General features: G+C 40.6%; 6 protein-coding genes and 1 pseudogene across 14 annotated transcripts in view; 4 read left to right on the forward strand and 3 right to left on the reverse strand.

Moving 5' to 3' along the window:
- The first annotated feature begins 499 nt into the window (after positions 1–499).
- Positions 500–4,767, forward strand: LOC132198420 (inner centromere protein-like). Of its 2 annotated transcripts, XR_009441977.1 has the most exons (8): positions 500–688; positions 1,330–1,452; positions 1,521–1,647; positions 1,705–2,081; positions 2,146–2,454; positions 2,516–2,711; positions 2,766–3,078; positions 3,144–3,334. XR_009441977.1 is itself a non-coding variant. In XM_059622467.1 (6 exons), exons 2-6 carry the CDS (start codon positions 3,338–3,340, stop codon positions 4,436–4,438), a joined length of 885 nt encoding a protein of 294 aa, XP_059478450.1. In that variant the 5' UTR covers positions 2,772–3,078; positions 3,144–3,337; the 3' UTR covers positions 4,439–4,767. The 2 variants fall into 2 exon arrangements, 1 of the variants encoding a protein (XP_059478450.1); XM_059622467.1 differs by lacking the exons at positions 500–688; positions 1,330–1,452; positions 1,521–1,647; ... (1 more) ...; positions 2,146–2,454; positions 2,516–2,711 and adding exons at positions 3,406–3,762; positions 3,815–3,950; positions 4,011–4,176; positions 4,230–4,767 and having other exon boundaries at positions 2,772–3,078; positions 3,144–3,354.
- Positions 4,768–5,404: 637 nt separating this feature from the next.
- Positions 5,405–9,579, forward strand: LOC132198408 (kinesin-like protein KIF11-B). The gene is made up of 10 exons (XM_059622430.1): positions 5,405–5,651; positions 5,736–6,036; positions 6,145–6,302; positions 6,356–6,505; positions 6,574–7,186; positions 7,243–7,472; positions 7,589–8,108; positions 8,163–9,059; positions 9,110–9,214; positions 9,269–9,579. Exons 1-10 carry the CDS (start codon positions 5,584–5,586, stop codon positions 9,329–9,331), a joined length of 3,105 nt encoding a protein of 1,034 aa, XP_059478413.1. The 5' UTR covers positions 5,405–5,583; the 3' UTR covers positions 9,332–9,579.
- LOC132198359 (succinyl-CoA:3-ketoacid coenzyme A transferase 1, mitochondrial-like) lies at positions 9,572–12,976 on the reverse strand (annotated as a pseudogene).
- Positions 12,863–17,384, forward strand: LOC132198413 (poly(U)-binding-splicing factor half pint). 3 transcript variants are annotated; one of them, XM_059622445.1, is made up of 15 exons: positions 12,863–13,154; positions 13,243–13,291; positions 14,250–14,331; positions 14,562–14,642; positions 14,696–14,859; positions 14,919–14,977; positions 15,169–15,385; positions 15,584–15,601; positions 15,656–15,783; positions 15,838–16,331; positions 16,389–16,498; positions 16,556–16,690; positions 16,749–16,834; positions 16,891–17,000; positions 17,058–17,384. In XM_059622445.1, the coding sequence occupies exons 4-15, from the start codon at positions 14,570–14,572 to the stop codon at positions 17,165–17,167; spliced, it is 1,704 nt and encodes a 567-aa protein (XP_059478428.1). In that variant the 5' UTR covers positions 12,863–13,154; positions 13,243–13,291; positions 14,250–14,331; positions 14,562–14,569; the 3' UTR covers positions 17,168–17,384. The 3 variants fall into 3 exon arrangements, with proteins under 3 accessions (XP_059478428.1, XP_059478426.1, XP_059478427.1); XM_059622443.1 differs by lacking the exon at positions 14,250–14,331; XM_059622444.1 differs by lacking the exons at positions 14,250–14,331; positions 15,584–15,601.
- A 217-nt stretch (positions 17,385–17,601) lies between these two features.
- Positions 17,602–18,249, reverse strand: LOC132198425 (E3 ubiquitin-protein ligase RNF180-like). The gene is made up of 2 exons (XM_059622472.1): positions 17,959–18,249; positions 17,602–17,901 (listed from the first exon to the last, which is right to left on the reverse strand). Exons 1-2 carry the CDS (start codon positions 18,193–18,195, stop codon positions 17,737–17,739), a joined length of 402 nt encoding a protein of 133 aa, XP_059478455.1. The 5' UTR covers positions 18,196–18,249; the 3' UTR covers positions 17,602–17,736.
- Positions 18,250–18,807: 558 nt separating this feature from the next.
- On the forward strand, positions 18,808–25,033 carry LOC132198411 (major facilitator superfamily domain-containing protein 6). 2 transcript variants are annotated; one of them, XM_059622436.1, is made up of 13 exons: positions 18,808–18,958; positions 19,550–19,933; positions 20,419–20,677; positions 20,737–20,950; positions 21,405–21,657; positions 21,707–21,860; positions 21,921–22,076; positions 22,133–22,246; positions 22,304–22,400; positions 22,463–22,624; positions 22,686–22,816; positions 22,875–23,151; positions 23,358–25,033. In XM_059622436.1, exons 2-12 carry the CDS (start codon positions 19,557–19,559, stop codon positions 23,103–23,105), a joined length of 2,148 nt encoding a protein of 715 aa, XP_059478419.1. In that variant the 5' UTR covers positions 18,808–18,958; positions 19,550–19,556; the 3' UTR covers positions 23,106–23,151; positions 23,358–25,033. The 2 variants fall into 2 exon arrangements, with proteins under 2 accessions (XP_059478419.1, XP_059478418.1); XM_059622435.1 differs by having other exon boundaries at positions 21,707–22,076.
- The window catches only part of LOC132198415 (ectonucleoside triphosphate diphosphohydrolase 1-like), a 53,051-nt gene continuing 49,550 nt past the window's right edge, over positions 23,222–26,722 (reverse strand). For 4 of the 5 annotated variants that reach the window (XM_059622452.1, XM_059622451.1, XM_059622449.1 and 1 more), the window contains 7 exons: positions 26,508–26,705; positions 26,336–26,455; positions 26,124–26,282; positions 25,926–26,058; positions 25,756–25,874; positions 25,171–25,382; positions 25,023–25,102 (listed from right to left, as the gene is read on the reverse strand). In XM_059622452.1, the coding sequence (XP_059478435.1) occupies positions 25,039–25,102; positions 25,171–25,382; positions 25,756–25,874; positions 25,926–26,058; positions 26,124–26,282; positions 26,336–26,455; positions 26,508–26,705 (1,005 nt within the window). In that variant the 3' untranslated portion in view covers positions 25,023–25,038. Of the gene's footprint in view, positions 25,103–25,170; positions 25,383–25,755; positions 25,875–25,925; positions 26,059–26,123; positions 26,283–26,335; positions 26,456–26,507; positions 26,706–26,722 lie in introns of all 5 variants that reach the window. The other variant, XM_059622448.1, reaches the window with a different exon arrangement.

Consider the following 26,722-nt stretch of genomic DNA (forward strand, 5'->3'; position numbering starts at 1 on the left):
GACACAGCCACAGTCAAAACAAACAAATTAAGAGAGGAATAAAATAATTATTCCACACCACTCTACTGGCCGCGCGCGTTGACTCTTGCCCTTTAATGTTATATCCTGGTTAAAAAGGGGCAAGCATAATTGCAATTGTGCAGGGCCAGAAGTTTAAAATGGTCTTCCAAACTGCTGGAAAAATCGCAAAAATTTTTTTCTATTGTTTTGAATACATCCCAAATTCCCAAAATGGAGTAATTACAAAAAAAGTCAACTTCTCCACAAGAAAAAAATTTTGAGAGCTGAAAAAGCCCGCCGTTCTTTATTCTCTGCTTCATTATTATTCATGCTCAATTAATTTGCTCTGGTGGGGAAGGAGGAGGAAAGTGGGAAGTGGGGGTCGTCGGGTGGGGTGTCGCTCCTTGGGGTGTCGGGTCGAGTCGAGCAAAATTAATTGTAAAAAAATTTAATTCAGTCCCAATGTATGCTTGTGCTTCCCACCGCTAGGTGGTGTATGAATGTTCTTTTTGTAGTGCTGCTCCAGCCAAGCTCCAGCAGTGCATGTTGTACGCAAACGCGTTTAATTCAATATTATTATCAAGTCGCCGGCCGGGTAGATTTTTCAACGAAGAACTGCCAAAATTTGGGCCTGCAAGCCTTGTTTTTGCAATCTGGGACCGCTTCCTGTTTTCTCCCAGACTAAAAGGTAATATTCCACAACGAATTTCATCTGAATGCATCTGAAGTTTTTTAGATATGTGCAAAAAAACAAAAACTCATCTGACGATTATTTACTTTTGCCTTTTAACAGAACAGCTGTTATTCCCTCGCGATTAGTGAATTCGAATGTAAACTAAATATCTAATTTTGACAATTAAAACAATTTGCTCGACATAGGCAACTCGACAAAATCTAACATCTAGTTGTCTAATTATTGTTTTGAGAAACAAAAACTGTTTATCGTTAACGAATATTTTAAATTGACATAAATTTTGGAATTGATCAAGATTTTTCAGAATTTGTGTACGACATAATTTATGTTATTTTATAATTAAATGTCAGAAAATGGAATGTTTGAATACGTCGCGAGAATGTCAGAGAATCAGTCAGAAATTTTCCAATTCCAAATGTATGCCCGATCATTTCACTAATAGGAATTAATCTCTATGTCGAAGCTTTTCCATCACTCTAGATAAAAATTTTATACAAAAAAATGGTTTTGAGGAATTTGAAAAGTATAAATTGAAAATGATTACAAGTCTGAGATGCTAAGTTTTACAATAATTAAGGTTTGTCATATTTTTTAAGACTGCAATAATTATTTAATATATTTTACTTTGTTCACAGATGGTTAAAAACCACAAAGAGCTTGTCAAGGCCTGCGGGGAGTTACAATTTGGATAATTTGAAAGTAAAGATAGATGATGAATTAAAAAGCTCCTTTCGAAATATGAGGAGATATTAAAAGATGTAAGTTGGAATTCTTTAAATTTAGAAATATAATATAATATTATTTAATGATTTCTTTTTTCTATCAGGAAGCTCTGCAGTGGGCCAGAGAAATAAAGGAGAAGCTGCAAGAAAAGCAGACAAGCCCTATGCCACCAAGGACACCAACACTCAAGAGACCAACTCGGAAGAGGAAAATTCCCACCGCTTCCGAAGGTATAGTTAATCAATGAAAACTTCAATGTTATTTTTTACAATGCGTATTTTCTGCAGTTGAGGAGAAGGAAAATTCCATTGCTGTGGGGCGGCAAGCTCGAGCTGCCTCGCAAGCTGCAGCTTCCAAGTTCCACAAGCAGCTGTATGTGCCTGTAAAGCTGAGACGACCCAGCGAAAAGCCTGCCGAGGTGCCTCCAGCAAAGGAACGTAAAAGGGTCAGGATTGCCAGTTCTTCAGCAGAAAGTGATGATGACGCTGTGTCAGTCGCCTCTACCACCAAAAGCACCAAATTGAAACGTGCAGCTCGGAAAAACAAAAAAGAAGTCAGTGACGATGAATCAAGCGAAGAAGCTGAAAAACCACAGAAACTTGAAAAGCCAAAGATGAATACCAGGGGCCGCGCAAAATTGGTAGCTCAGGAAAAGAAACTGATGGTAAATTTTAATATAAATTTCGTCCTTCGTTGTGATGTTTTAAAATTGTATTATTTTGCTCTAGCCTGCCAAGAAAATGAAGGTGGTTAAACCGGCTGATTCAAGTGATTCTGAGTTTGAAAAGCCGCCTGCAAAAGCCACTAGTAGCTCTGAGGCTTCAAACGATGAACCAAATTCTGAGCATGTTGAGACTTCAAAAGACGAGCAACATTCTGAGCATGTTGAGTCTTCGAATGAGGAAAAGAATTCTGAGCATGCTGAAACTACAAGGGAAGAAACGCATTCTGAGCAATCGCAGGAAGAACCTACCCCTCCAAACCAGAATATCAAGAAGAATGACGCGCTGCTCCTAAGTCGGGTGGTTGCCATCAAGGTGAGACTTCAAATTGTTATTTTTATCTGAAAAATGCATTTTATTTTCCACTCCTTTTTAGGTTGAAAAATTATCAGAAACTTTCATTAAGCGTCAGATAGGAGAAGACGTTTCTACTGAAGAAGTGACTACAGAAGAGTCCGAGCCACCTGTGTGAGCTCTCCCGAACCTCCAGCAACTGAGACTCAAAGGAAGTCGCCCAGGACTAACAAAGTCGAGACAAAACTACCAAACAAAGCGTCTGAACTCCGTGCTTTGTATGTGTCTTAATTTTGGTTGAAATAAAAACTTTGAGGTTTTTCCATTTAAAGAACACCACACATTGCTGGAAAAGTGAAGGAGATGGTGATGGCAGTTGAGCAGTCGCTGAAGAAGGGTTATCCGAAAGTCAACATCCAGAATCACCCTGAGCATGCGGCCACCACTCCTCACTCACCTTCAAAGTGGTTGAAGGCCCCGGAGCTGATGGACGCCATCAGCTCCCAGGACATTTCCCCAGACCCATTCAGTGAGAGCGAGCACGCTTACTCGCCGACTGTTTTGCGGAAGAAACCCATTCCCACCTGCAGCAAACCTACAACATCCCAACAGCAGGGCTTGAGCACCATCCAAAGGAGTACAGTGGTAATTTTGAATTAATTCTGCCTGCTTGAGAAAAAATTGACTAAATTAACCTTTCCCCCTTTTAGACGAGGCCTCATAACGCCACTAGTACTCTTGGCTGGAGCAAAGTCGTAATAAGCAAGTTCACTCTTGACACTGCCAAGGAGCAGGCCCAGTTGGCTGCGTTGAAGTTGAGAAGAAAAAGGAACTCGAGCGTCAGCTGAGGGATGAGAAAATAAACGAGGCTTAGAAGAAGAAAGAGGAAATATTGAAACTGAAGATGGAAGAGAAGAAAAAGTATTTTCTAAAATCATTTTTTTCCGAACTTTGTAACAAGCTTTTTTTCAGGATCAATGAAGAAAAAAAGAAAAAAGTGAAGCAAGTGCAGGAGCAACGTCAAAAGGAACTGGAGGCGCAGCAGAAGGAGAAGGAGGAGCTGCGCAAACAGGAAGAGAAAAGCAAGAAGAACAAATTTGAAGAACTGAAGGCAAAGCGTCTGGCAAAGAAATTGCAGCAAGAAGAGGCAAAGAAAGTGCAGCAAGAAGAGGCAAAGAAAGCCAAGGAGGGGGAGGAAGAGAAGAAACGGAAGGAATTGAAAAAGAAGGAAGAAGAAAAGAAGAAGAGAGACGAGGAAAAGAAGAAAGATGAGGAAAAGAAGAAAAAGGAGGAAGAAAAGAAGGCTGCTCTCAAACTAGATGCTGCCAAGTATGCAACAATTAAAATCATAAAATATTAACTTAAAATGAATTATCTTTAGGAAATTAGCTGCTGCCGCAAGTGCCTGCGAGAAGGAACAGGTGCAAACTGCTGCGCATGAGATGAATTGCACTTTCACAATGACAAAGGAAGATACATGCAAGACACCCAAACCTAAAGCACCTAATCCAGCATTGGTGAGGAAATTTGGGAACAATAATAGATCATTCTTAATTTTTTTTTATGATAATTTACAGGCTAAAGTAGCCGGCACCAAGTCTTACGAGGTGACGCCCAGCAGGGATGAAATGCCACCGGCCGCACCTAAAAGTGACAATGCCTACGGCATTGATGAGGTTGATGAAGGTGACTCCAGCGATGATGATGAGAAGCCAAAGAAGAAGGTCCCTCTTTGGGCTCAAAGTAAGATCCTTAATTATTGAGAAATTAAATTATTTTTCGTTTTCAACCATTAGAAATGAAGAACAACATGAACTTGGACTGTGCCGATTATGTGAGGGTCAACCTGCGCAACAACTTTTTTGGAACAAGGGTTTTCAAGCCATCTGTGAAGGATTTGTTTGGAGACGATGCTAGGCCTCTGACACGGCGTTCGAGCGCCGTTTGGAACACACCACCCAACTTGCATCACATGACCCTCAACGCTTCAATGCTCCAGGATTAGTAATTTTCACGATTTCCTCTTCATAGAATTAGTTCATGCATTCCATATTGTAAATATATTGGCTAGCCCTTTCCGTTTTATGAGATGGACAAATCCAGGCAAAATTGTTGTTCAAATACTTCCACTTGCTAATGTTTAATTTAAAATTTCAAAGTGAATGAATTCATCGATATGTTAAATTTCCAGTTTTATTGTCACCGATTTGATCTGATATTTTTAATTCATTCGATTTATTCATTAATTTTAAAAGTGCACTGTGAGGTCTGTGAGTCTATGAAATTTTAATACATAAACGTTTTTGATCAATAAATAGAGTTCCAATTAAATTTAATTTCATTAATCATTAATAAACGCCTAAGAACATTTCCCCAGCAATTGAGGATTTTTACCCCAATATCTAACCTATTTCCTACATAAATACTCCATAAATTATTTCTTCGTTTTATTTTCATTACAACTGAAGCAATTAAGTGCGGAAATTATTTTTGTTCATTTCCGAATGCAAGATTGTCGTTCTTGGTTTTTAGTTTATTTTTGTAAACAAAAACACGAATAGGCAGAACAAAAGGCGTCACCAGCTACACCAGTTGGCTGATGGCCGAAGACGTTCGGCCCTCTCTGATTGGCTGGTTTTCCTGAAGACAGTAGCGCCGTTAGAGCTACTCCCGGATAGTTAAGTGTTATAGTGTGTTTATCGCCATATTGAACGACTCACATGGCATAAAAGAAAATCAACTGCAACCAATAAAACTGTGTAATGCCAACATTACAAAATCAGCTTAAGTAAATACCAGTAATTTGCCTCTTAATATTCGTCAACATATCTAAAAGTATTTTTTAAAACATCAATATTAAATCTTATATAAAAACAAATGATTAACAGGAATATCTTTCTGTAGGTAAGACAATTTTAGTTCTCGAAGCTCTCCTACAAACCTTGCAATGTTACAAGCCCTTCTTTCCACACCAGCCGCTCCCACTTCCGAGCCCCGTGCGCCGTCTATTATTTTAAGGTCTTTGCTGTCAGCTCTTGTTTTTGAGGGAAATTCCGCAAATTTTCCTCGTGTTTGAGGTCACGAGGTTTCTTTTCGTTGAATGTCACATAGAGGTCATGAGAGACCTGAGTCCTGAAAACTTCTGCGAAAATGGCGGACAACAAGTGTGGAGCTGCCGCCAGCAAACGCGAAAATATCCAGGTTTACGTGCGAGTCAGGTCAGTTTCGATTTCAAACTATACGTCAAATTGGCTTTCTAACAGAAAAGTACCGATTTTAACCTGAAATTTGGTGCATTGCAGGTCCATGAACGAAAAAGAGCGGATGGAGAAAAACTGCCAAAATGTGGTCGAGCTGAAAAACGATCGCGAAGTGATTGTGCGCGACCGCACCAACCTGGCCATGACCAAGACCTTCACCTTTGACAAGGCGTTTGGTCCAAACTCCAAGCAGGTCGACGTTTACAAAGCTGTGGCCCAGCCGATGATCTCTGAGGTGCTCAAGGGATACAACTGCACCATCTTTGCCTACGGTCAGACCGGGACTGGCAAGACCTTCACCATGGAGGGTGAAAGGTCAAACGATGATATGACCTGGGAAAAGGTACAAAAAGCTCAGTAATATTGTTTTAATTGATTTATTTTCAATACAGATGGTAGATTTATGTTTCTAATTCACGAATTTTTAAGTAATGAGAAATTTTTTTGACAGGACCCTCTTTGCGGATTGGTTCCTCGAGTCCTGAGCCACATGTTTGACGAGCTGAGGCTGAAGAACGTAGAGTTCACCATGGCCGTCAGTTATCTCGAGCTCTACAACGAAGAGCTGATAGACTTGCTCTTGCCTGAGGAGGACAACTCTAAACTGCGGTATTGAAATTGAATTTTTTTTTTGTCTTTAAAAACTATAAATCTGCGTGTAGTTTGTTTGAAGACGCTCAATCGAAAGGGTCTGTGATCGTACAAGGGCTGACAGATGTCAGAGTGCTGGACAAAAAGCAGGTGTATGATATCCTCTCCAGAGGTTCCAAAAAGAGACAAACAGCTGCTACCTTCATGAACGCCACCTCCAGGTAAAATATCAAAATTTTTAATTAACATCTAAATAGTTCAACTTATTCATTCGTATCAATAATTTCAGTCGATCTCACACAATTTTCATGGTGACAATCCACATCCGTGAGTCGACTGAGGCTGGCGAAGACCTGATCAGAACCGGCAAAATCAACCTTGTTGATCTTGCTGGCTCCGAGAATATCAGCCGCTCGGGCGCCACAAACCAGAGGGCTAAAGAGGCCGGAAATATCAACCAGAGTCTTTTGACATTAGGCAGGGTCATCACATCGCTGGTGGAGAAAACGCCTCACATCCCGTACCGAGAATCAAAGCTGACGAGACTGCTGCAAGACTCGTTAGGCGGCAAAACCAAGACGGCCATTGTGGCCACGGTCTCGCCAGTGCTGGCCAACTTGGAGGAGACCCTGAGCACCCTGGACTATGCTCACAGGGCCAAAAGCATAACCAACAGACCGCAGATCAACCGGCGTCTGTCCAAGCAGGCCTTCATCAAGGAGTATGACCAGGAAATCGAGCGTCTCAGGAAAGACCTGATAGCCCAACGATCAGGTGCAGGAATCTACGTTGACCCGGAGAATTACAAAGAGATGGAGACAAAAATCGAGCGACAGGACGTAGAAATACTGGAGAAGATACAAATCATCAGATCTCTGGAGGAGGAAAGAGAGAAAAGAGAGGTACTTGTTCTTACTAAATATTTGGATTTAAATTAATTTTTTTTGTTACTTTAAAGAGTGTGGTTCAAGATCTGAGTGAGAAGTTAGAGGAAACGACAGAAAGGTTGGAAAGGACGGCTGCCAACCTTGCCATCACTGAAAGGAATCTAGACGAAAAAGAAGTTCTTCTAGACTACCACCTCAACACAGAAGAGAATTTGAAAGTGGAAACTGGCAAATTAATCAGTGTCACAGACGAGACTACCAGAGATCTTGAGAAGACGCATGACGCCCTGGAAAGAACCAGGTGAAAATTTAATTTATGTAGAATTCTATATGAAGTTAAACAATTTTTCTTAAGATTGATTATACAATTAATGATGAATTGATTAGATATTTTTAATTGAATTATTGTTTTTGCAGAAATCTTGAGGCGAAAAACACTCAGGCATCCGCCACTTTCACCTCCAAGATGGACAGCCTGCTGAAGTTGGCCAAAAGTGAGTCGGTGTCACACTGCGAGAATCAACAGACGCAAATCTCCAATCTGGAGCGCTGCACCTCAAAGTTGGAGGAGTTGCAGATGCAGACAATCACGGCCATGCGGGACGAGTTCCTCTCATTGAAGGTGGACCTGACGGCGCAATTCCAACAGGCTCGTCAGAATCTTGTATCCAACGGCAAGGAAATCGAGCAGCTTGAAACACAAATCGCTCAGGCTGTCACTTCGACGAACGAGGAAATTGTGGAAATGGTCAAGAGCAATGCCGCTGAACAGCTGGAGGCGTTGGCTGCCATCAATTTGCGGCTTCTGCAGGAAAAACTGGCGCAGCACCTGCAGACGGTAATTGAATCAGTGACCAGCGCCTTTGAAGAAAGCATCCAAGATGCCAAACTGCAGGCCGATGAAGTGAGCAAAACTTGGATTTCACTGGAGGAGAAGGTAACAATCCATTTCTATTTTGAAGATGGAATACAATTTTTATAACTTTTGTAGAACAACAAGCTGCAGAGAGACTTGATTGGAGAGCAAACTAAAGTTAGGGAGCTAAAAGCTGAGTGTGCAGAGAAAGCCAACAAAACCCAGGATTATTGGTCGATTTGGTCGTCGACTGTTTCCCACATCCAGAAGCTGGTTTTGGAAGGCAGCTCCATGAGTTTGCAGGACTTCACTAACCTTGAACAGCAGTGTAATGCTTTTGAAGAAAACTTGAAAACTCATACAGGCAGCGCTGCAGAAATTAGCCAAGAGATCAATCGAGGCGCCCAGAGCACCGCCAGTCTCAGTTCAAAAAACATGGAGAATCTGATGGAGAAATACACAAACGTGAACAAGACCCTAGCCAAGCAGAACAGAGAGGCCCAGGGTGAGGTTGCTGCTGCAGACTCCACCCTTGCCCTTGCCTCAGACCTGATCAACTCGCAGGCGCAGGAAGTACAAATCTCTCTTCAAAACGCTGTGTCTGACTTCAAGTCAAGCTCGTCCTCCAAGATGGAAACTCTGGCCAGTCACATTTCAGCTCAGGACGCCTGTCTACAAAATGCTGAGGCCGCTGTTCAGACAAAGGAACAACAGGTGGCTGCAATGGCCGCTCAAAAGGGCCAAGAACTGGAGGAACAAAAGCTGGTGTCCAGACAAGAGCTGGAAATGATGCAGCAAGTGGCCGTCGAGGGCAGGGAGGTGGCCAATGGTTACATCGACAGCATTGGGCAGGTGGCCGTCACCTTTGTCAACTCGGAGCTGACCAAATACGCCCCAACTGGAGCCACCCCTGCTAGACAGGAACGCGAGTACCCTCGGCAGCTCAAGTTCTCCTCACCAGCCCCCAGAATCTTGGCCAGGCACTACGCCGAGTTGGCCAAGCACTACGCCGAGTTAGACAGACAACAAAATGTAATACAATTATTTTATTTTGCTAATAAGGGTTTAACTTTGAATTTTAGCAAGTTCCAGACAGTGGATTGAACTCTCCCTCAAATTCAAATTCTTCCACAACCACTGGTTCATCTGATGTGGAGAACCGGCTACAAGAAGCTGCTGTGAATTTGGTAATTTAATTTGCATAAAGGTTGCAACATAGCCTGATGATTTGATCTGCATAGGTCAAAAATTTGGAGCAGTCTCAGGAACCTGGAAGGAGAGTGCTTGGATCGAGAAATCAGTAGCGCTGCCTGGAAACTTGTGAAGACTATTTTATTTCAAACTAATTGGACTTTTATATGTGGCATTCATGACTTAATGAGAAATTTTGAATGCAATGTATCAAAACTATTTACTCTAAATTAATTTGTCTCCCACAAATGTATTAAGTAATTAATTGTCTGCAAAGCAGCTGTTTGGTACTGGCTAAATGGATATAAGATTTACATAAAAACAATTTTAGTATAAATAAACGAAACTTTTAATATGTGTATTTTGTCATTGTTTTATTTAAGCATAACAGAGTTTTATTTTGAGGCAGATAATTACTCATTGTTCACAATAATTACATAAAAAAATAACAAATATAAAAAAATCAATATCTGCCTTGTTAACAAAGTGTTGATTTACTCATCAACCTCCACCTGCGCCATGGGCTTGACTTCACTGGCAATTCTGAAGGTGCATCCAGTTGCCGCAACAATTTCCTCAACTTTGACCCCCTCAGCAATTTTGGTCAGCTCCAGTTCACCAGCCTCCTTGTCAACTTGGAAGACGCACTAGTACAACTAGAATTAAAAACACAATCAACAAAATTGAAAGACATAAGGTCTGTGATAATTGTGTCAACGCATTGCTGTCCTGTGAGAGGAAGATTGCATGTCTCCAAGATTTTGTGTGCACCACCCTTGGCTGTGTGCTCCATAGTAACAACCACTTTTGTGCCAGGTGCGGACACCAGGTCCATGGCACCTCCCATTCCCTTCACCATTTTGCCCTGGAATGCAAATATTCAAATAAATTAGAAAATATTTTTTACTTTTTTGAGATAAAAATTTACAGGAATCATCCAGTTGGCAAGATTTCCCCTCTGAGAGACTTGCATGGCTCCCAAGATGGTCAAATTGACATGTCCTCTGAAATTTGATTCAAATTTAATGTTATAATTCAACTTCAACCATTTGTATTTTAAAGAAACTCACCCTCGAATCATTGCAAAACTTTCATCACTTGAGAAAAAGGCAGCGCCTGGCAGGGTGGTAACTGTTTCTTTTCCAGCGTTGATGAGGTCAGGGTCCTGTTGACCTGGTTCAGGGAAAGGTCCGAGTCCCAGAATTCCGTTTTCACTTTGCAAAGTTACATTGACACCTGCCTGACCTGCCGGGATGTAGTTGCTGGCCAGCATGGGCATGCCAATTCCCAGAAGATTGGCTTAAATATGTAAATTTAAAAAAAAAAACTTCAATTTAAATAATATGGTTTTATTTAATAACTCACCATACATGCCGTCCTTAAACTCCAAAAAGCTGCTGATCTTCTCACAATTCTTTTCTCTCTGTGCGCTGTGGCTGGATTAACTTTGGTGGAGCTTTAGGCTCCAGCTGCCTTTTTCAGGGTGAGTCTCTGGGGATTTGAGAAGAATAACTGACTACATGAGTTTAAATGGTGACAAAATGTAAATTAAACAAATATTCATTTGCATCATAAATTGTCTCATGAAATTTAACAAGATGAATTACCTCAATACGCTTTTCGTAACTCTCTCCCTTTACAACGCGCTGTACATAAACGCCAGGCGGTACATGAATTTGATTGGGGTCAAGTTTCTCCAATTTCAACAATTTCCTCTGCCTCAGCAATTGTGATTTGTGATTCTTCCAGCCTTGCACATTGACGGGTTGAAATTTTGAGCAGTATTTCTAAATCAGAAATTATTTTTAGATCACAAACATTGATGGTTAAAATTTCCAACCTGAACATGAGATTTCCAGCTTTGTCCGCCTTCCAAGCCTTGACCAAGGCAAAGTCCCCAGTGATGGCCTCCTCGAGGATGTAGCTGCGTCCGTTGTAGTCTCGGACCTCCTTCTCCGAGCTGGCGATCTCGACCTTGGCGCCGCCAGGTGCGTATACTTTAGAGGGGCGCCACCTTCGGACACAAGGGTGCCGAAACCTGTGGGGGTGAAGAAGGCAGGGATGCCTGCGCCGCCAGCCCTGATCTTCTCAGCCAGCGTGCCTTGCGCGGCGTCAGCTCCACCTCCAACTCACCACTCAGGTACTGTCGCTCGAACTCTGCGTTTTCGCCCACGTGCGAGGCAATCATTTTGCTGATTTGCCTTTTCTTGAGCAACAGCCCCAGGCCAAAGGTGTCCACGCCAGCGTTGTTGCTGGCCACCGTCAGGCCATTCACCCCTGTCGTCAGCAACCCGCTGATCAGGTTCTCAGGGATGCCACAAAGTCCAAAACCTTTCAATATATGTTTATCTCAAAAATATAAAATAATTATATTTAAATCAAACCTCCGAAACCTCCAACTAGCCGCTAGGGGGGCAATCCGAAAACCTTCCACGGTGTAGAAGAAGTGGACGGCTTGCTCAAGTCCATGGCGGATCCTATGAAGGAAGAACTAAAGTCAAAAGGTCAAATCATCCGAAACCGCATTCTTCAACAACAATCTTTGTCAGAATCATTGCTAAAGAATATTTACGCGTGGGTTGCTGTGAGAATCATTTCATCTGATCTTGGGATCCACCCTAAGAAATACATAAATTTGCGTAAATTTGATAAATTTCTCAAATCATAATTATTTAATCTATTTTATAACGTTAAAAATACGTTTAGAATTTTGTTTTTAATACATATAAATCTGTTTCAATGGAAATTCACTACAGTCAAGAATCGTTTCGCGAGAATCATTGCGCGAGAAGCAATAATAAAATCGTTTTGCCAGAATCACTGCGCGCGAGATTCTATGCGCGTTGACTGGCACGAGAATCATTTCTCTAATATTGAAAGCTGGATTCATAAATTTAATTTTTATCACTTACAATTAGCCGCTATATCTTTATTAAATTTTATTGTTCTAGCGCGTGTTAAAGAACTTAATTTTAATTTATTCTAACGCGCTGGCCAAACCGAGTCAATATTGAAAGTTATTTTCTTAGTAAAATATCAAATGAATTTTATTTTCATTATTTAGCGCTATATCTTTATTCTACCTGCCTTTTTCGTGTTCAGTGAGTGCGAAAGAATAAAATAGAGCAATATAAAGAGGTGCTTCCCACAGTTTTAAAGAGCCAGATAATAATTATTGATTTTTGTCTGAAAAATTTAATTCCGGTCGAAAAATTTTAGTATTTTTACGATATGTCCGTTGTTGAACCTGCCTTTATAATGTTCTGCGAGTGGGAAAGCATAAAATGGTGCAATAAACAGAGGTGCGTGCCACGTTTTAAAAGAGCCAGAATAAATTTATTGATTTTTTCTTAAAAATGTATTTCGCGGCCAATGAATAAAAAGTGTAAACTCAAATGAAAGTGAAATATTTACAAATTGCAATGATGAGACTATTTCTAGAGCGCTAAGATAATTGTAGTAATTGTTATGAAATGCAAAACTCAACTACTTCTGTTCTAAAGTAATGTCACTGCATTTTTGTACAGACCGAGAAGAATAAATAATAATAATAATAATTCCTTTCGCGCCGCAAATTTGAATTTGAGTCAACTTGGGTTTTGCTTCGTATTGCTGCCGACAGGTGGCGGCCGCGATCAATTTTCCAGAAATACAATTTGATTTGATTTGTGTGGACGTCGCCGAGTCCGAGATCTGGTCCATCGATTTCGGACATCTTTACCTTGCGGAATCGGGCCCGTGGCGAAATTTCTGCGCATTTAGTCCTTCAGTGTAGCTGGCTCGTTCGTTCGGAGGCGTCGGACCCGCGGGCTGAACGGCACAAGTCGTTTCTCAAGTGCGCTCTTGCTCGTGTTTCAGAGAAAAAATAACGCCGAGACGCCAGCTACGGACATGGCCACCGATACCAGCTTTGCTTCCTACACCAATGGTGGCTTTGTGAGTAGTGTTGTCATTGACTTAATCAAATTAACCGGCTTTTAATTGAGAACAATTCGAATAAATTGACTGATTTTCTCTTCTTAAGGCTGGTGGTCCTCCGGGCGTCGAACCTGTGCCGCCAGGAATGGAACCGAGTAAGTTTTCTGACGCCGAATCGCCCTCCTTTCGCTCCACATGAGAAATTGCATCAATTCAATTCTATTGGCGACAAGAAGCAAATTGATAGGGGCATTTACTGCGAGTTTTATGGGTTTTTAGTGTTTTCAGATGTTTTGCCGTTGTAAAGAAAGCGATCGAGAGCTAGCGTGCTGCCGCAAAAAGTATCAAATTTTATCAAAAAAATGTTGATTTATAAAAAAATGTACAATTGAGAGTGAAAAAAATACTCAGGTAAGTGAGCACATAATACTTTACGACCTGAAGGATCGCGAACCAGCACTAAACAGCACATTTTTGGTGTGTTCTGGAGATTTCAGATCTATTGGGTGGTGACGTAAGAGCAAGTGTGGCCGCCACTTCCCACTGTCGAGGGGAAATCAATCGTAGAGAGGCGCAAACGGACTCTGAAAAATTGATCACACTTTTTTAATATATATATTTTTAAATTATTTTTATACAAAGACCCCATTCTTCTCTCACATTTCAATCAATTCAACTCTTGTTCGTCTGCTCTTTCGTTACAGAGAATATCAAAGACAGGGTTCTAATAAGGGCTCTTCACTCTCAGACACTGGCCGAGCCACCAACCCCGCACGAGCTGTTGACGTCAGCTTGCGTCTTGATCAAATCCGTGCTCATTATGTCTAAAGTGTGCTTGCGGAAGAGTGAATGGATGGTCTTTTTTTATTCCGAATAAGTAACAGGGGCGGACAGACCAAAAAAAATTTGGAGTGAATGTCGAGAACCAAATTCAACAGAGCAGTTGAATTTGGTTGATTTGTGGTTGTGGTGTTTGTTGCAGGACGAAGCAAGCTCTTGTGAAGGGTGTTGACTTCTTTTTTTTTGTATTTGTAAATTGCAAATTTGAACCAATCATTCGATTAAGTAGGAAAGAGTTAAAGAAAATAAGCGTAGGGCGTAATGTGATTACAGAACTGCCCCTCACGTGGCTGACTGCATCCCTTGTGATAGGCTTTGAGAGGGCTTTGGCCCGTCTCGCGCCAATGTTTCTTTGGTAAACTTTGTTCAAAAATAATTAGTCCCGGGATTGAACTTTCAGCAGAAACAAAGCAAATACATTTGTGATTGAGAAATTAAGTAACTTTTTACTAGCATTACCATGTCACTCTATTACTCTTAAATCACCATTTTAGTTTTAAATATTTAGTAAAGTGCAAAATTGTCATCAAAGCATGCAATCTTGCTCCTTCTCCGCCGCCTTCCTAATTTGACTTTCCGTTTCAGTGGAGTTGATGGTGCCAGCTTCTTACGACTTCCCTCACACTCCCATTTCGGATATCGAACAGACTGAGCAGCTCACAGCAGGTATAATTCTTTTTAAATTTTAAATTTTTTTATTAATACTTAAATTAATCCAGGGCCCGGAGCTAAAAGAGATGTCATTCTGCAAGGCCTTCTTGGCCACGGCCTGCCAAAATTGTCATCCGAGCAGCAGGAGCATGTGAATCGAGCCAAGAAGTATGCCATGGAGCAAAGTATCAAGATGGTCCTCATGAAACAAACACTAGCACATCAGCAGCAGGTATATTTTTAACACTGCCCTTTCTAATACTGTTATAATATTTCAATTTATTTTTTTAGTTGATGGCAAGTCAGAGAACGCTGGTCCAAAGACAACAGGCGCTGGCACTCATGTGCAGGTATTTAAAATATTTCAATCGATATTTAAATTTTAGGGCTTGATTAATTTATACTACGTGACTGGACCTCCTGCTTCAGTGCAGTTGACGTTCATATGATTTTTTCGCTGATAAGATCTGACCCTTTTTGAAAAGTTTAGCAATTAGTTATTGGATGGTTTTGTTTGAAATTGAGTTGAGTAATTTTTCAGAGTTTATGTGGGAAGCATAAGCTTCGAACTGAAGGAGGACACCATAAGGCAGGCATTTTTGCCTTTTGGCCCAATCAAGTCGATCAACATGTCGTGGGATCCGGTCACCCAGAAACACAAAGGATTTGCATTTGTAGAGTATGACATTCCCGAAGCGGCCCAGCTCGCTTTGGAGCAGATGAACGGAGTCATGATCGGAGGAAGAAACATCAAAGTGGTATGTATCGTGGCAGAGGATTAAACCACTCATCCACTCGCTGCTTCTCAATAACATTTTATTTTGCTAATATCCGTATGTAGATCGGCCTCTTTGTACATATTGATTAATTTTTGGTTCAGGATTTTTTGTTCCTTATTTTCCTGTATTATTTTTATGGTTAGTGCATGATACATTTCTTTTTCTTTTGTATTTCAGTGCAGTTTTAACCTCTCTGTAAGTTGAATTACCCTGTCTAAAGTTAGTTCCAAACTCAAATCTGCCTTCCAGGTCGGCCGCCCTAGTAACATGCCCCAGGCTCAGTCGGTCATAGACGACATTACCGAGGAAGCAAAACTCTACAACCGTATTTATGTTGCTTCAATTCACCCCGACCTTACTGAAGACGACATCAAGAGGTACCAAAAGATCTCATTTTAATCTAGAAAATTAGCTCAAGTTGAAAATTCCAGCGTGTTCGAAGCGTTTGGCCCCATCAAAACCTGCAGACTAGCGCCTGGCAGCTCTCCAAACAAACACAAAGGCTACGGCTTCATCGAATACGACACCGCACAGTCCACGACTGAAGCGATATCTTCGATGAACCTCTTCGACCTCGGTGGACAGTATCTGCGAGTTGGCCGGGCCATCACTCCTCCAAACGCCCTTCAAGTCAACACGGCAACCAAACCCTTGGTGGCCGCCAGCCAGATGCCAACAGCCGCAGCGGTGGCTGCTGCAGCGGCCACGGCCAAAATTCAGGCCATGGACGCTGTGGCCAGCAACGCGATGGCCCTCGGACTCTCAAAGTTGACGACGGCCGCCCCTGTCAAGCCCCCAATTGTTCCACCAGCTGGACTCTCACCTGTCGTCGGCTTGCAGGGCCTATCACCTAGCGCGGCAGTCGTGATTCCACCTCCGGGAGTAGCGATCCCACAGCTCGGCTCAACGCCTCCCATAATTGCTCGTAAAACTTTTCTTTTCTAAATATGTTGCAACTGTATTCACTATAATTTGTTTTTAGCATATCAAGCTGTTGTTCAGCCAGTTGCAGTCTCTCCCTCTATTCTTCCACAGGTCCAGGTACAAAATCATGCAAACGAGGCCCTCAAAAAAGCACAAGAACAGGCTGCGGTAAAATTTTTAAACATATCAAAAGAAAATTATTAAAATAATATTTTTTCCCTGCAGAAACAGCAAGAGGAACTGCAGAAAAAACTTATGGATGATTCTGAGCCACAAACACTGCAGGCGCAGGAAAATCTCAGTATTAAGGGACAAAGTGCTAGACATTTGGTCATGCAAAAGCTGATGAGAAAGACTGAGGTGAATGATTTCGTTTTTAGATTTCGTAACAAAGAATTTAACGAAACTTCTGTTTTAGAGCCGGGTGGTAATTTTAAGAAACATGGTTGGGCCTGAAGAAGTGGACGAAACTCTTCAAGAAGAGATCCAGGATGAGTGCAGCAAGTATGTAACAAATTGTTTACATCTGGAGTAAATTCTAACTTTTTTGTTATTGGTAGGTTCGGAAATGTTGACCGAGTTATCATTTACAAAGAGAAGCAAACGGACGATGAGGATGCCGTTGATGACATTATTGTCAAGATCTTTGTTCAGTTTATCAAGGCTGGAGGTAAATTTGGAAAAAATCTAATCTATGTTTTTACACTAACTAATTTAAAATTTGCAGAAGCTATTGTTGCAAGAGATGCCCTGAATGGAAGATATTTTGGAGGGCGACTTGTAAGAGCAGAAATTTATGACCAAAATTTGTACGATCACAATGACTTTTCGAATTAAATCTTTTTCAAGAAGCTGCTAAGCTGACTTGGCTTTTAAGTTCTGTAATATCTATTTCATAAATAGAGCCTCATATTTTTACTTGATTGTAAATATTGTAATGCAACCTCGGTAACTCGCAAAGTGTACATTGTGAAATTTTCATCCCCAATAAAATGTAATTAAAGCTGCATTATTGATGTAATATAATAAATAAAGACGTGGTTTATGTGTACAATTCCAGTTATTTCTTTATATTTGTATAGACATTAATTTACATTTAATCGATTTTCTCATTGAGTCTCTCCCGTCCTTCTACCAAAGCAGCCTCTTTCTTTTCCTCCTGATAGGCTTGATATGCATAAGAAAATGCAATTATGTGAATGGTCACTACGGCTGCAGCCACCGACCAACACGTGTTCCTAAAACCCTCAACGTCCCAATAGTGAGAAACGGCCCATCTCGTCCCATAGAAGGCCCCGAAGGGAAATGTGAACATCAAGCAGCTGTAGAAGAAAAGAAGTCCGAATGCTTGGATGTTGCGTTTGGCCTGCTCGTTGAAAATCGGGCCTTCGTCAGTCTCTGTTCGTTCATCCATTACGAACCGATTTCAAATCGACCTTTGCTCTTGTGATTTGCACGGCCGGCCTGACGACTTTTTCCTCGCACAAACACTGGGCCCCACTGACAAAGTCAAAAGCACCGATGCGGTTTTTGCAGGCCAAGCAGCACAGCCGCCCTTTGGTCCAGCCGGACTAAAAATTTTGAAACACAAATTTAATTTTACACAAAAAATAAAATTATCTGTGTACTTCAACAATTTGCTCTTCGATCCAGGAGGGCCAAAGCCCTTCCTTCAAATACCAAAGGGAAGCGTCAGGACAGGTTTGTTCCTCGCCCTTAAAAATCAGGGCCCCGTGGGAATCCGTGATCAGGCCCTGGGCTTCGGAGACCAGGACTTTGCTGCAGTTGCAGCAGTGCAGGCGATAGCAGCCCTTCAGGTGATCCAGATTGCTATCACGAGACTCGTTAGGGCTCTTTTCTTGCATGTCCCTTGCGCCGCGACAAGACAAACAACATAGTCGCTGGCAGGTTTTGTTATTTTCACCGACATCTGGTGGATGCTTTGGCAGTAGCGGAATATCAGCACAAAAGCTGGTAAATTATAAATAATAAGGCTCGAAAATGAAAATAAAATCTTCAAAATAATCCTCATATAAAATCATCAATATAATCAAATTAAAATTAATTAAAAACATAAATTATTTTGCTTTACTTTTTTTCACTCTGTTTTCTGGATTTTCATTATGTTAATATTACCCGGGACGTTAATTTAATATAATTTTTATTTTACTTTAGAAATATATATTTAAAACTTTTATTATCTTCAGTAAATTTTTTTAATCATAGTAAAATAACTTATATGAAACAATACAAAAATTATAACTGAAAGCACCAATTTCTTTTTTTTTTATCTCAATGAAATCTGCAATTGATTTCTAAATTTGTAATTAAGTTATATGTTTAGCAATCGAAAGTAAATAATCCGCGGCGTCGAGTCGATTTTCAATCAACAGCGCTTGCTTGGTGGAGTACACGCGAGAAACAGCAAAACATAATTTAAGGGCATCGATCGGCGCTCTCCGGCCCACTCACACTGAACGTGCGCCTGCGGGTTGCCTATGTGGGTGCGAGTGTGAAAGGGGACCTGGTGACGTCACGGGTCAATACCAGCCCCAGTGCGCGCCACCGAGGGTTCCATCTTGCTCGACCTGACACCTCAGCACCGCAGCCTGACTGCCCTTGGCTCAGGTGAGCGAAATTTTAATAATTATTTCTTTTGTGATCCAGATTTGCAAATCAATTTAAAAAGAATTTTGATTCATCGAAGGGTCACCGGATAAAAAATTGCGCCAGTCAAAGTACAAATACATGAGATTTCTGTGTTTTTAAAAACTGTGCTGTTTTTCAGTTTGATGAAACCATATTTCTTTAAATAATATTATCTTATTTAATTCCCTTAATTTAGACAAATAATTTTGTGAAAACCAATGAAAATTCTATGATAATTTATTTAAAACACTTTCCTCGACGCATTGATTTTAAATCATTTCAAAATTGTTAGTGCTGATGATCATGATAACGTCGTTGTTAAAAAAATTATTACCAGTTCACATCGCAAACGTTGTGTAATATTTCTCTACAATATAAGATTTTTTCACTCTTGGGTCTTCAGCATTAAAACTGAGCCAAGAAAGCACACTTTTGGCTGCGCCGCCAAGGGGTCGTAAAATAAGCCTGAAGAAAATAGGCTCCTTCCCTCGTAAGCCTATTTCTTGTGTATTTTTCTTTCGTTTTTTGGTAAAAACACTTTGCATATATTTTAATTATATTTTTGAGCAGGGTCAAGATGAATTACGGCGAGGATTATGGCCAGTACGCGCCGCAACAGCCAGGGGCGCCCAAGGGTGGCGTGCGGCCGCAGGTGGACCCTTCGGCCACGGGCGAGGTCGACCCTGCCCAGTACGCCGCCCCCAAGGAGAGCACCAACAAGATCCGCGGCCGCTACGACATCATCGAAATGCTGTGCGGCGGCGTCGACCAAGAGTTGCTGCCCGTCAAGAGCTTCTACTTCTTCTTTTACTCGGCCTTTGGCTCTCTGTTTCCCCTCATGGGGGTCTACTTCAAGCAGATGGGCATGAACCCGGGACAGTGCGGCGTCCTTATCGGCTTTCGTCCATTCATCGAGTTCCTCGCAGCGCCCTTCTGGGGATCCCTCGCTGACAGGTAAATTTAGCACAATATTTTTTTTTACTGAATATATTGGACAATATTTTATAAGATAATTTTAAATGTATACAATATGATATTAAATCTTAATTAAAAGAACACGAGATTTGAAGAGATTATTTTAAAATTTATAATTTAATTTCAATTGCAAATTATTTCTTTGTATAAGTTTTAATTCTTGTTTAAAAAGGAGATTTTAGAAAATATTTTTAAATATAATAACAAAATTAAATAGTGAAATGGTTTTTATTATAAAAAAAATGTAAATTAATTAATGTCCAAAATGGAGATTTTACAAAATAATTATAAATTCATTAAGAAATGAAATTGTGAAATCTTTTTTTTTTGCCATCTTCAATCTCGTTAAAAACCAGATTTTACAAATATATTTTATATAAAATTAGAAATGATATGAATTTAATAGTTTGATGAATAATTTATTAATTTAGAGTAAAAATGAACTTTTTAAATCATTAAATTAGGCATCAAAAAGGAAAGCAGCTGCTTTTGTTCTCCCTCGCAAGCTGGATTGTGTTCACCCTGCCGTTGGGCTTCATCCAGCCGCCAGCCACCTCGTGCATTTTGCGCCGCAACGCCACCGACTACGTCCTCAAAGCCCCCGACAATCCGGTCCGCAACATGCGACGCAGACGGGAGGCGCTCATCACCTCCGAGGGCGGTGAACTCGACGTGCCGCCCGGAGTCCACTCTCTCAGCTTCGTAGACGATCAGCAGGAACAAGTATAAAAAAATTAATTATTCACGCGCAACTTTTGACGGACTAAATCGCGCCTTTTCAGCAAACGCGCGTAAAGAGGGGAGCTCGGCCGCACGTGCCCGCGGGGTTGTCGCCGTTGAAGGTGACCTACGCGAGCAACTACGACCCTCTGGCCAACGACAACTGGGTGTCCCCCTGGTTTAGCTCAATCGTGTACAGGACGAGCGACATCCAGAAGGCCTTTTTCCTGCTGCTGCTGTTGGTGATCATTGGCGAATTCTTCGCAGCCCCAGCAAGTAAGGCGTTCAGATCTAAGTGTTCATAAAAGTTTTTTTCCATCTGCCTTTGCTCAAGTTGAAACGTTCAGAGGTTATTTCAGCCTTTGTTGAAATCAAAATACTAAAAAAAATCTGTTCAAAACTGTCTTTTGTGTAAATGTCAATATTATTTGAGGAAATTAAATTGCTAATGCTAGAATTTTTATTAGTGAGGAAATTATTCACTTTTAAATTGGTCTTGTAATTAATTTTAGAGATCATCTTATACGTATTTTTATATTAATTTGTTGATAAGTTGTCTTGCGTGAACATCCCAAACTTTGTTGAGATCTTGATTTTTTTTAAATGTACATAAAAATATTTAAATACAATTATAAAAAATTATATCAATTATATATTAAATAATTAATATTTTTAATGTACTTTCATAATTTTAAATTAAAAAATCGATTAAAATAATTTCAATTTTCAGTCACACTGGCCGATTCCGCTGTAATCACGATTTTGGGCGAAGACGCCGACCGGTATGGACACCAAAGAATGTTCGGCTCGCTGGGTTGGGGTCTGGCCATGTTTTTCGTTGGCATCGCTCTTGACCACTCAACCGCTTTCCCCGACCACCCCTGCGGACCTGAAGACAAGGAGAAGAACTACACAATTTGCTTCGCCACGTTCTCCGTTCTGATGGGCGCCGCTCTCCTCGCAGCCACGCAGATTAACTTTAAGTGAGTCCAAAAATCATTCATTTTCATTAAATTTAATTCTTAATCAAAGGTACGAGCCGCACCCTGACATGGAAATGCCTCAGATCGTGGATCAAGCCCCCGTTGTTCCTGAGCCTCCGCTCGTCTTCCACGGAGAAACCGTCTTGGCAGGTTCGGACGCTCAACCTACGGCACAGCCCCAAGCCGCACCACTCATTGGAAAGGCAAGCAAACAAAAATTTAATATAAAAAATCCAAATTTTAATTTTTGCGAATTTTCCCAGACGAAAGTTTTCGCCCAAACAATGCGCAAAATGCCCGAATGGGTGACCGTCCTGAAGCAGTTCAACAACATCAAATGCGGTTCCTTTTTGTTCGTGGCCTGGTTCATGGGTTTCGGCATTGGCCTTATTTTCACTTTCCTTTTCTGGCATCTCCAGGTAAAGATATAAAAGAAATGGTAATTGCGAAAAAAAAACATTAATTTGTGAAATAGGACTATGGTGGTTCCCCGACACTTTTCGGGGTGGCGTCCGTCATCAATCACATATCAGAGATTTTCGCTTATTTCTTCAGTTTCCGGCTCATTAGACAAATGGGCCACGTCAAGGTACAAAATATTTTTTGCTTCAAGATCACAATTTTCTATGTGTTTTGTTAAAAATAGGTCTTGTGTGTCGGTCTCGTGGGCAATGTTATTCGGTTCCTATACATTTCGTGGTTGAAAAATCCGTGGTGGGTCCTTCCATTTGAGTTCATGCAAGGTATGCATTTTTTTTTTAAATTAATTATTCTGAGGAAATTATTTTTTTTTTTTAATTTTTAGGCATTACTCACGCCGCCGTGTGGGCAGCGTGCTGTTCATACATTGCGCACAACACGCCTCAGCATCTTCGCGGATCAGCACAGGGAGTCTTACAGGGAATTCATCACGGACTGGGTCGAGGATGTGGGGCGGTTATTGGCGGATTGTTTGTCAACTACTTTGGTCAGTAACCTTATTGACTAGTTTTAATTCCGGACAATTATCAATTTTGAAACATCTCTAGGCACAACCACCACTTTCAGAGGCTACGGCGTTTGCTGTTTGTTTGTGCTCGGCGCTTTTATCTTCATCAACTTTTATCAAAAGGACACCGGATTCGTCTCCGACTTGCCGCCTGAAATCGATCCTCATAAAGTAAAAGTTCTAATAAAATGAATTTTCAATATAAAACCGAAATTTGCATCCTTTGAAGGTGGCTGAGGAAACGGCTCATTTGGCGCCGCACGGCGTGCCGAGCAACCCGATTCCGCGGGCCCTCTCCAGCAGCAGATTGCAGGACATGGCCGGAAATGATTACGGCGCCACTTACCAGCAGGGTCAGCCAACTCTGGACGTGCCAGGCGCCGCCCCAACCAACCCTTTCCGCCAGGAGGCTTTCGGCCAACAGCAGTATTATGATCAGACTCAGTACTCGCTACAATAGACTGCCTCATCCCAAGCTGCAGACACAATTTGAGCCCCACAAGAAGGTAAGAAAAAAAACTATTCAGTTTAGGGGAAATTTGAAAATTTTCTCAATTTTGAAGTGCTTTTTACCAGAATGTGAATTGCACAACAATGAAATGTTTTGTAAACTAAGTACAATTATTTATTTCATCACAACAAGATACTTTACTTTCACATTGAATATTTAAACTTTTCACTAATCGAACTTATGTGGATATATTGTTTTCAGGGATCAATAGTTCAATTGCCAAGAGCCATCAAAACATACAGCAGCTTGGTGACCAATTTTTTTAATCTAGTGGTGTCATTTATTTGGAATCATGATTTCAAATTTCGTTCATTTTGCAAATTACGAGGTTGGATGTTTAAAGGGGATTTATAGTTGTTTGATTAGTTTGTTTCACTACACAGACACCATAATATTGAAAGCATATATAATTAAATAACATATATGATAACTTGTTCTCAGTGAAAACTGACGAGGAGAAATAGTCTTAATTTAACTGCCAGTTGAATTCGTCTGCCCAAACGTTAAAAGGGGTGGACAAAAGTTACAGAGAGCAAGAAAGTTGCATCATTTCACAATTTATCAATCACAAATGTAATTAGTTGAAAATGTAAGTAACAAGATATATATGAGATGCACGATTACAAAAACACTATCAACTTTATAAACGACTGGTCATAAAAAAACTATATACAATAATACACTGACACATTCAAGCATGAAACAGTTAATTTGAATTTTCATAGGCGCACATTCAGCTCCTTCTTGTTTTCGCAAGATGAAAAAGGCATTCAGAATTATAATAAAAACTGCCATCCGGAACATATATTTAATTTATTTCTCGCATTGTTTGGCTTGCTCAAGATGATGAATTCTGGATTCCGAGTGCGGAAAAATAAAGTTCGGCCATGATTGTTCATTTTTTTTATACAACTGATAAAATGTACTACAAAAAGCTTAGCGAAATCTGCTTCGGTGCTTAATTCATGAACAAGCTGTTCTCACATAACATATCAAACGAAGGCCAAAAATGAAAAGGTTTTATTGAACGCTTTGTGTTCGCGAGTATCTGAAATTATTGTTGACGATTTTTTCACGCTTTAACTCGAACACTTGCAGAAATTTATGCATCAAAACATAAATGTACTGTACGTTAAGCTATGAGCGATACGGTGCGGAGGCGCCGTATTTTATTATTGAGAATCATATGCCTTGTGTTATATTTCATAAAAGCATAATTTAAGCGCGCGAATGTCTCATTAGATCAAAGTGTCGTTGAAACGAACACAGCAAACAAAAGAAATAACGCACCTAGTATATAAATCAAAGCAGTATGTAAATGTAAGGTCTCAAGTCAAAGCGAGTCGGAAATAAATGTGTCTTGCTGGCTTTTCGGACACACGGTCATTTTGAAGTAAGTGTGCATAACTGAAGTTATAATCATAATCATATGAAAAAATATGCAAAATATGAATGAAACGCATTTCAGCTAAATATCCAAGGAACTTATCTCATCAATATACTTATTCGTGTTTTTATTCTCATATATATTCGTGATATATATGTGAATTTTCTTTAGTTTATGTCAAGTTGGCGAAAATGCCTGAGAGTAAAATATTATTAGTTTGAGGTTGAATGAAAGTGCATATACGACGCGAGTGTGGAAATCCAGTCAAAACTAATAATCTGCGTGTTTCCAAAACTCAAAAACCATTGTCTGCATAATATCTAAATTTTAAGGAAATAAAAGTTACGACACAGTTGAAAAATGTTGCATGTTTTAGCGGTTCTATCTCTCTGTAAGTAATTGCGAGAAAAACGAAGAAAAAATTGATTGACATGTGAAAGTTCACGTATATTAAATATACATGTGTTATCAAACCTTACAAGTTTCAAAATTTTTTCAAAATTTTTCCTTGCGGTTTTTTGTTTTCGGCGTTGTTGTCGTAGTTGTTGTCGCCGTTGACCTTCAACATGAAAGGACGTGTTAAAAAATTTTGGTGCTCTTTTGGCTTTTCATGCAAGTGCGCCGTACATGGGTTGCGTTTGATTGAAGTTGCCTCCAGCGCCGTTGAATTTAAGTGCACTAATTGCGAGCCACATTGAAAGGCCGATCATGGCAAGGAAGAGAAGCGAGAGGATCACAAACCAAGCGACCGGCAGTAAGGGCAGTGGGCGCTGCATCGGAATCACGTTCGTGTTTTCAATCATGAATCCCAACGCCCAGCCGACGGAAGTGCCGTTTATCTAAATCGATTAGATTAGAGAAGACAAATTAAATTTCAATTGAATGTTAAAAACTTGAGGTGGATTCATGAAAAATTGAAACCGGGCGAACCTTGTCACAAAGAAAAAATGAAAAAAGGAATAGGACAACTGACTGGTTCTTTAAAAACCTAGGGTTTTTGTCGTGTCCACAACAAGGATTAAGTTGGCGAGTTGGAGGAATTCATAAAAATCAAAATTTAGATTTGGAGATTTTAATTCAAACAAAAATTGCAGGTCTCTTTTTTTGGGTCAGTTGTCATATTTATCCTTTTTCTTTTCTCATAATTCGTCCGGTTTCAGTTTTTTTATAAAATTCAATTTAATTAAAAAAAAAAAATCTCTAAATAGACACCTTGTCTGCATATCTGGTGTTGACCCACTCTTCCTCAGTGAAACTATACTGCTCCTTCAGCAACAAGAACATGTAGAGTCCCTCATAGCACATGTCTTTTTTGTACTTTTCTCCCGTCTCTGATTTAAAAAATAATTATAATAAAATTTACACTTTAATTTTTGCTATACCGGGAAAATAAGTTGAATTCAAAGCTTCCTCTGTGAGACCACAAACTTCATTGACTTTTGCGAGGAATTCGGCACTTCCTAAGTTTTCCGTAGCATTGAACCCTGACGCAATGTAGAAGAAAGTGGAAAACGCCTATTTTGATTTTAAACCAGTTCAAATTCGGAAAATCCATTTTTTTTTTAAATATAAAAATGTACCAAAAATTCTTTGCCGTTGGGTCTGGCTGGTGGCAGATCCTCCATACAATTTCCAGTGTTCACAAAGGTTGCCTTGCAGTACTCGACGCTGATAACTTTCCTCAGCTGCTCAGCGCACAAATCAGCGTTTCCAGTGCCTTGGAACGTGACGTTTTGGAACTGGTGTTGACAATGAAATTAATCCTCGTTTGTTATAAGGAAAGTTTCCTCACATTTTGCAAGAAGATTGTCTCAGTGCACGGATTTCGCATGTCTGATATTGACCTTTCCAGGGTCATGCCGACAGCGCGGCAAGGGTTTTCCACCGTCACAGACTCGGCCGCCTCCGCTGTCTTTAAATTGCAACATTTAATTAACGTACAGCAAGGAAAATTTTGCTCGCACCTCTAAAAGCGAAACCTCGTGCCTTAAAATGAGCTGGTTGACGCCGTGGCACAGGTAGCTGTCGGCGGTCACATTGTACTCTTTGCCATAAAGTCGAAGGGTGACTTTGTCCCTTCCGACCTCCACGTCGGTTCCGACTTCAAACGTGATTTGCGTCGAAGCGCCTCCCAAATCGAGAGCTCCAAGTGTCGTGACAGACTGAGATTGACATTTTT

Source organism: Neocloeon triangulifer, unplaced genomic scaffold (genome assembly GCF_031216515.1).
Source record: "Neocloeon triangulifer isolate White Clay Creek 2 clone unplaced genomic scaffold, ASM3121651v1 ptg000012l, whole genome shotgun sequence".
NCBI lineage: Eukaryota > Metazoa > Arthropoda > Insecta > Ephemeroptera > Baetidae > Neocloeon > Neocloeon triangulifer.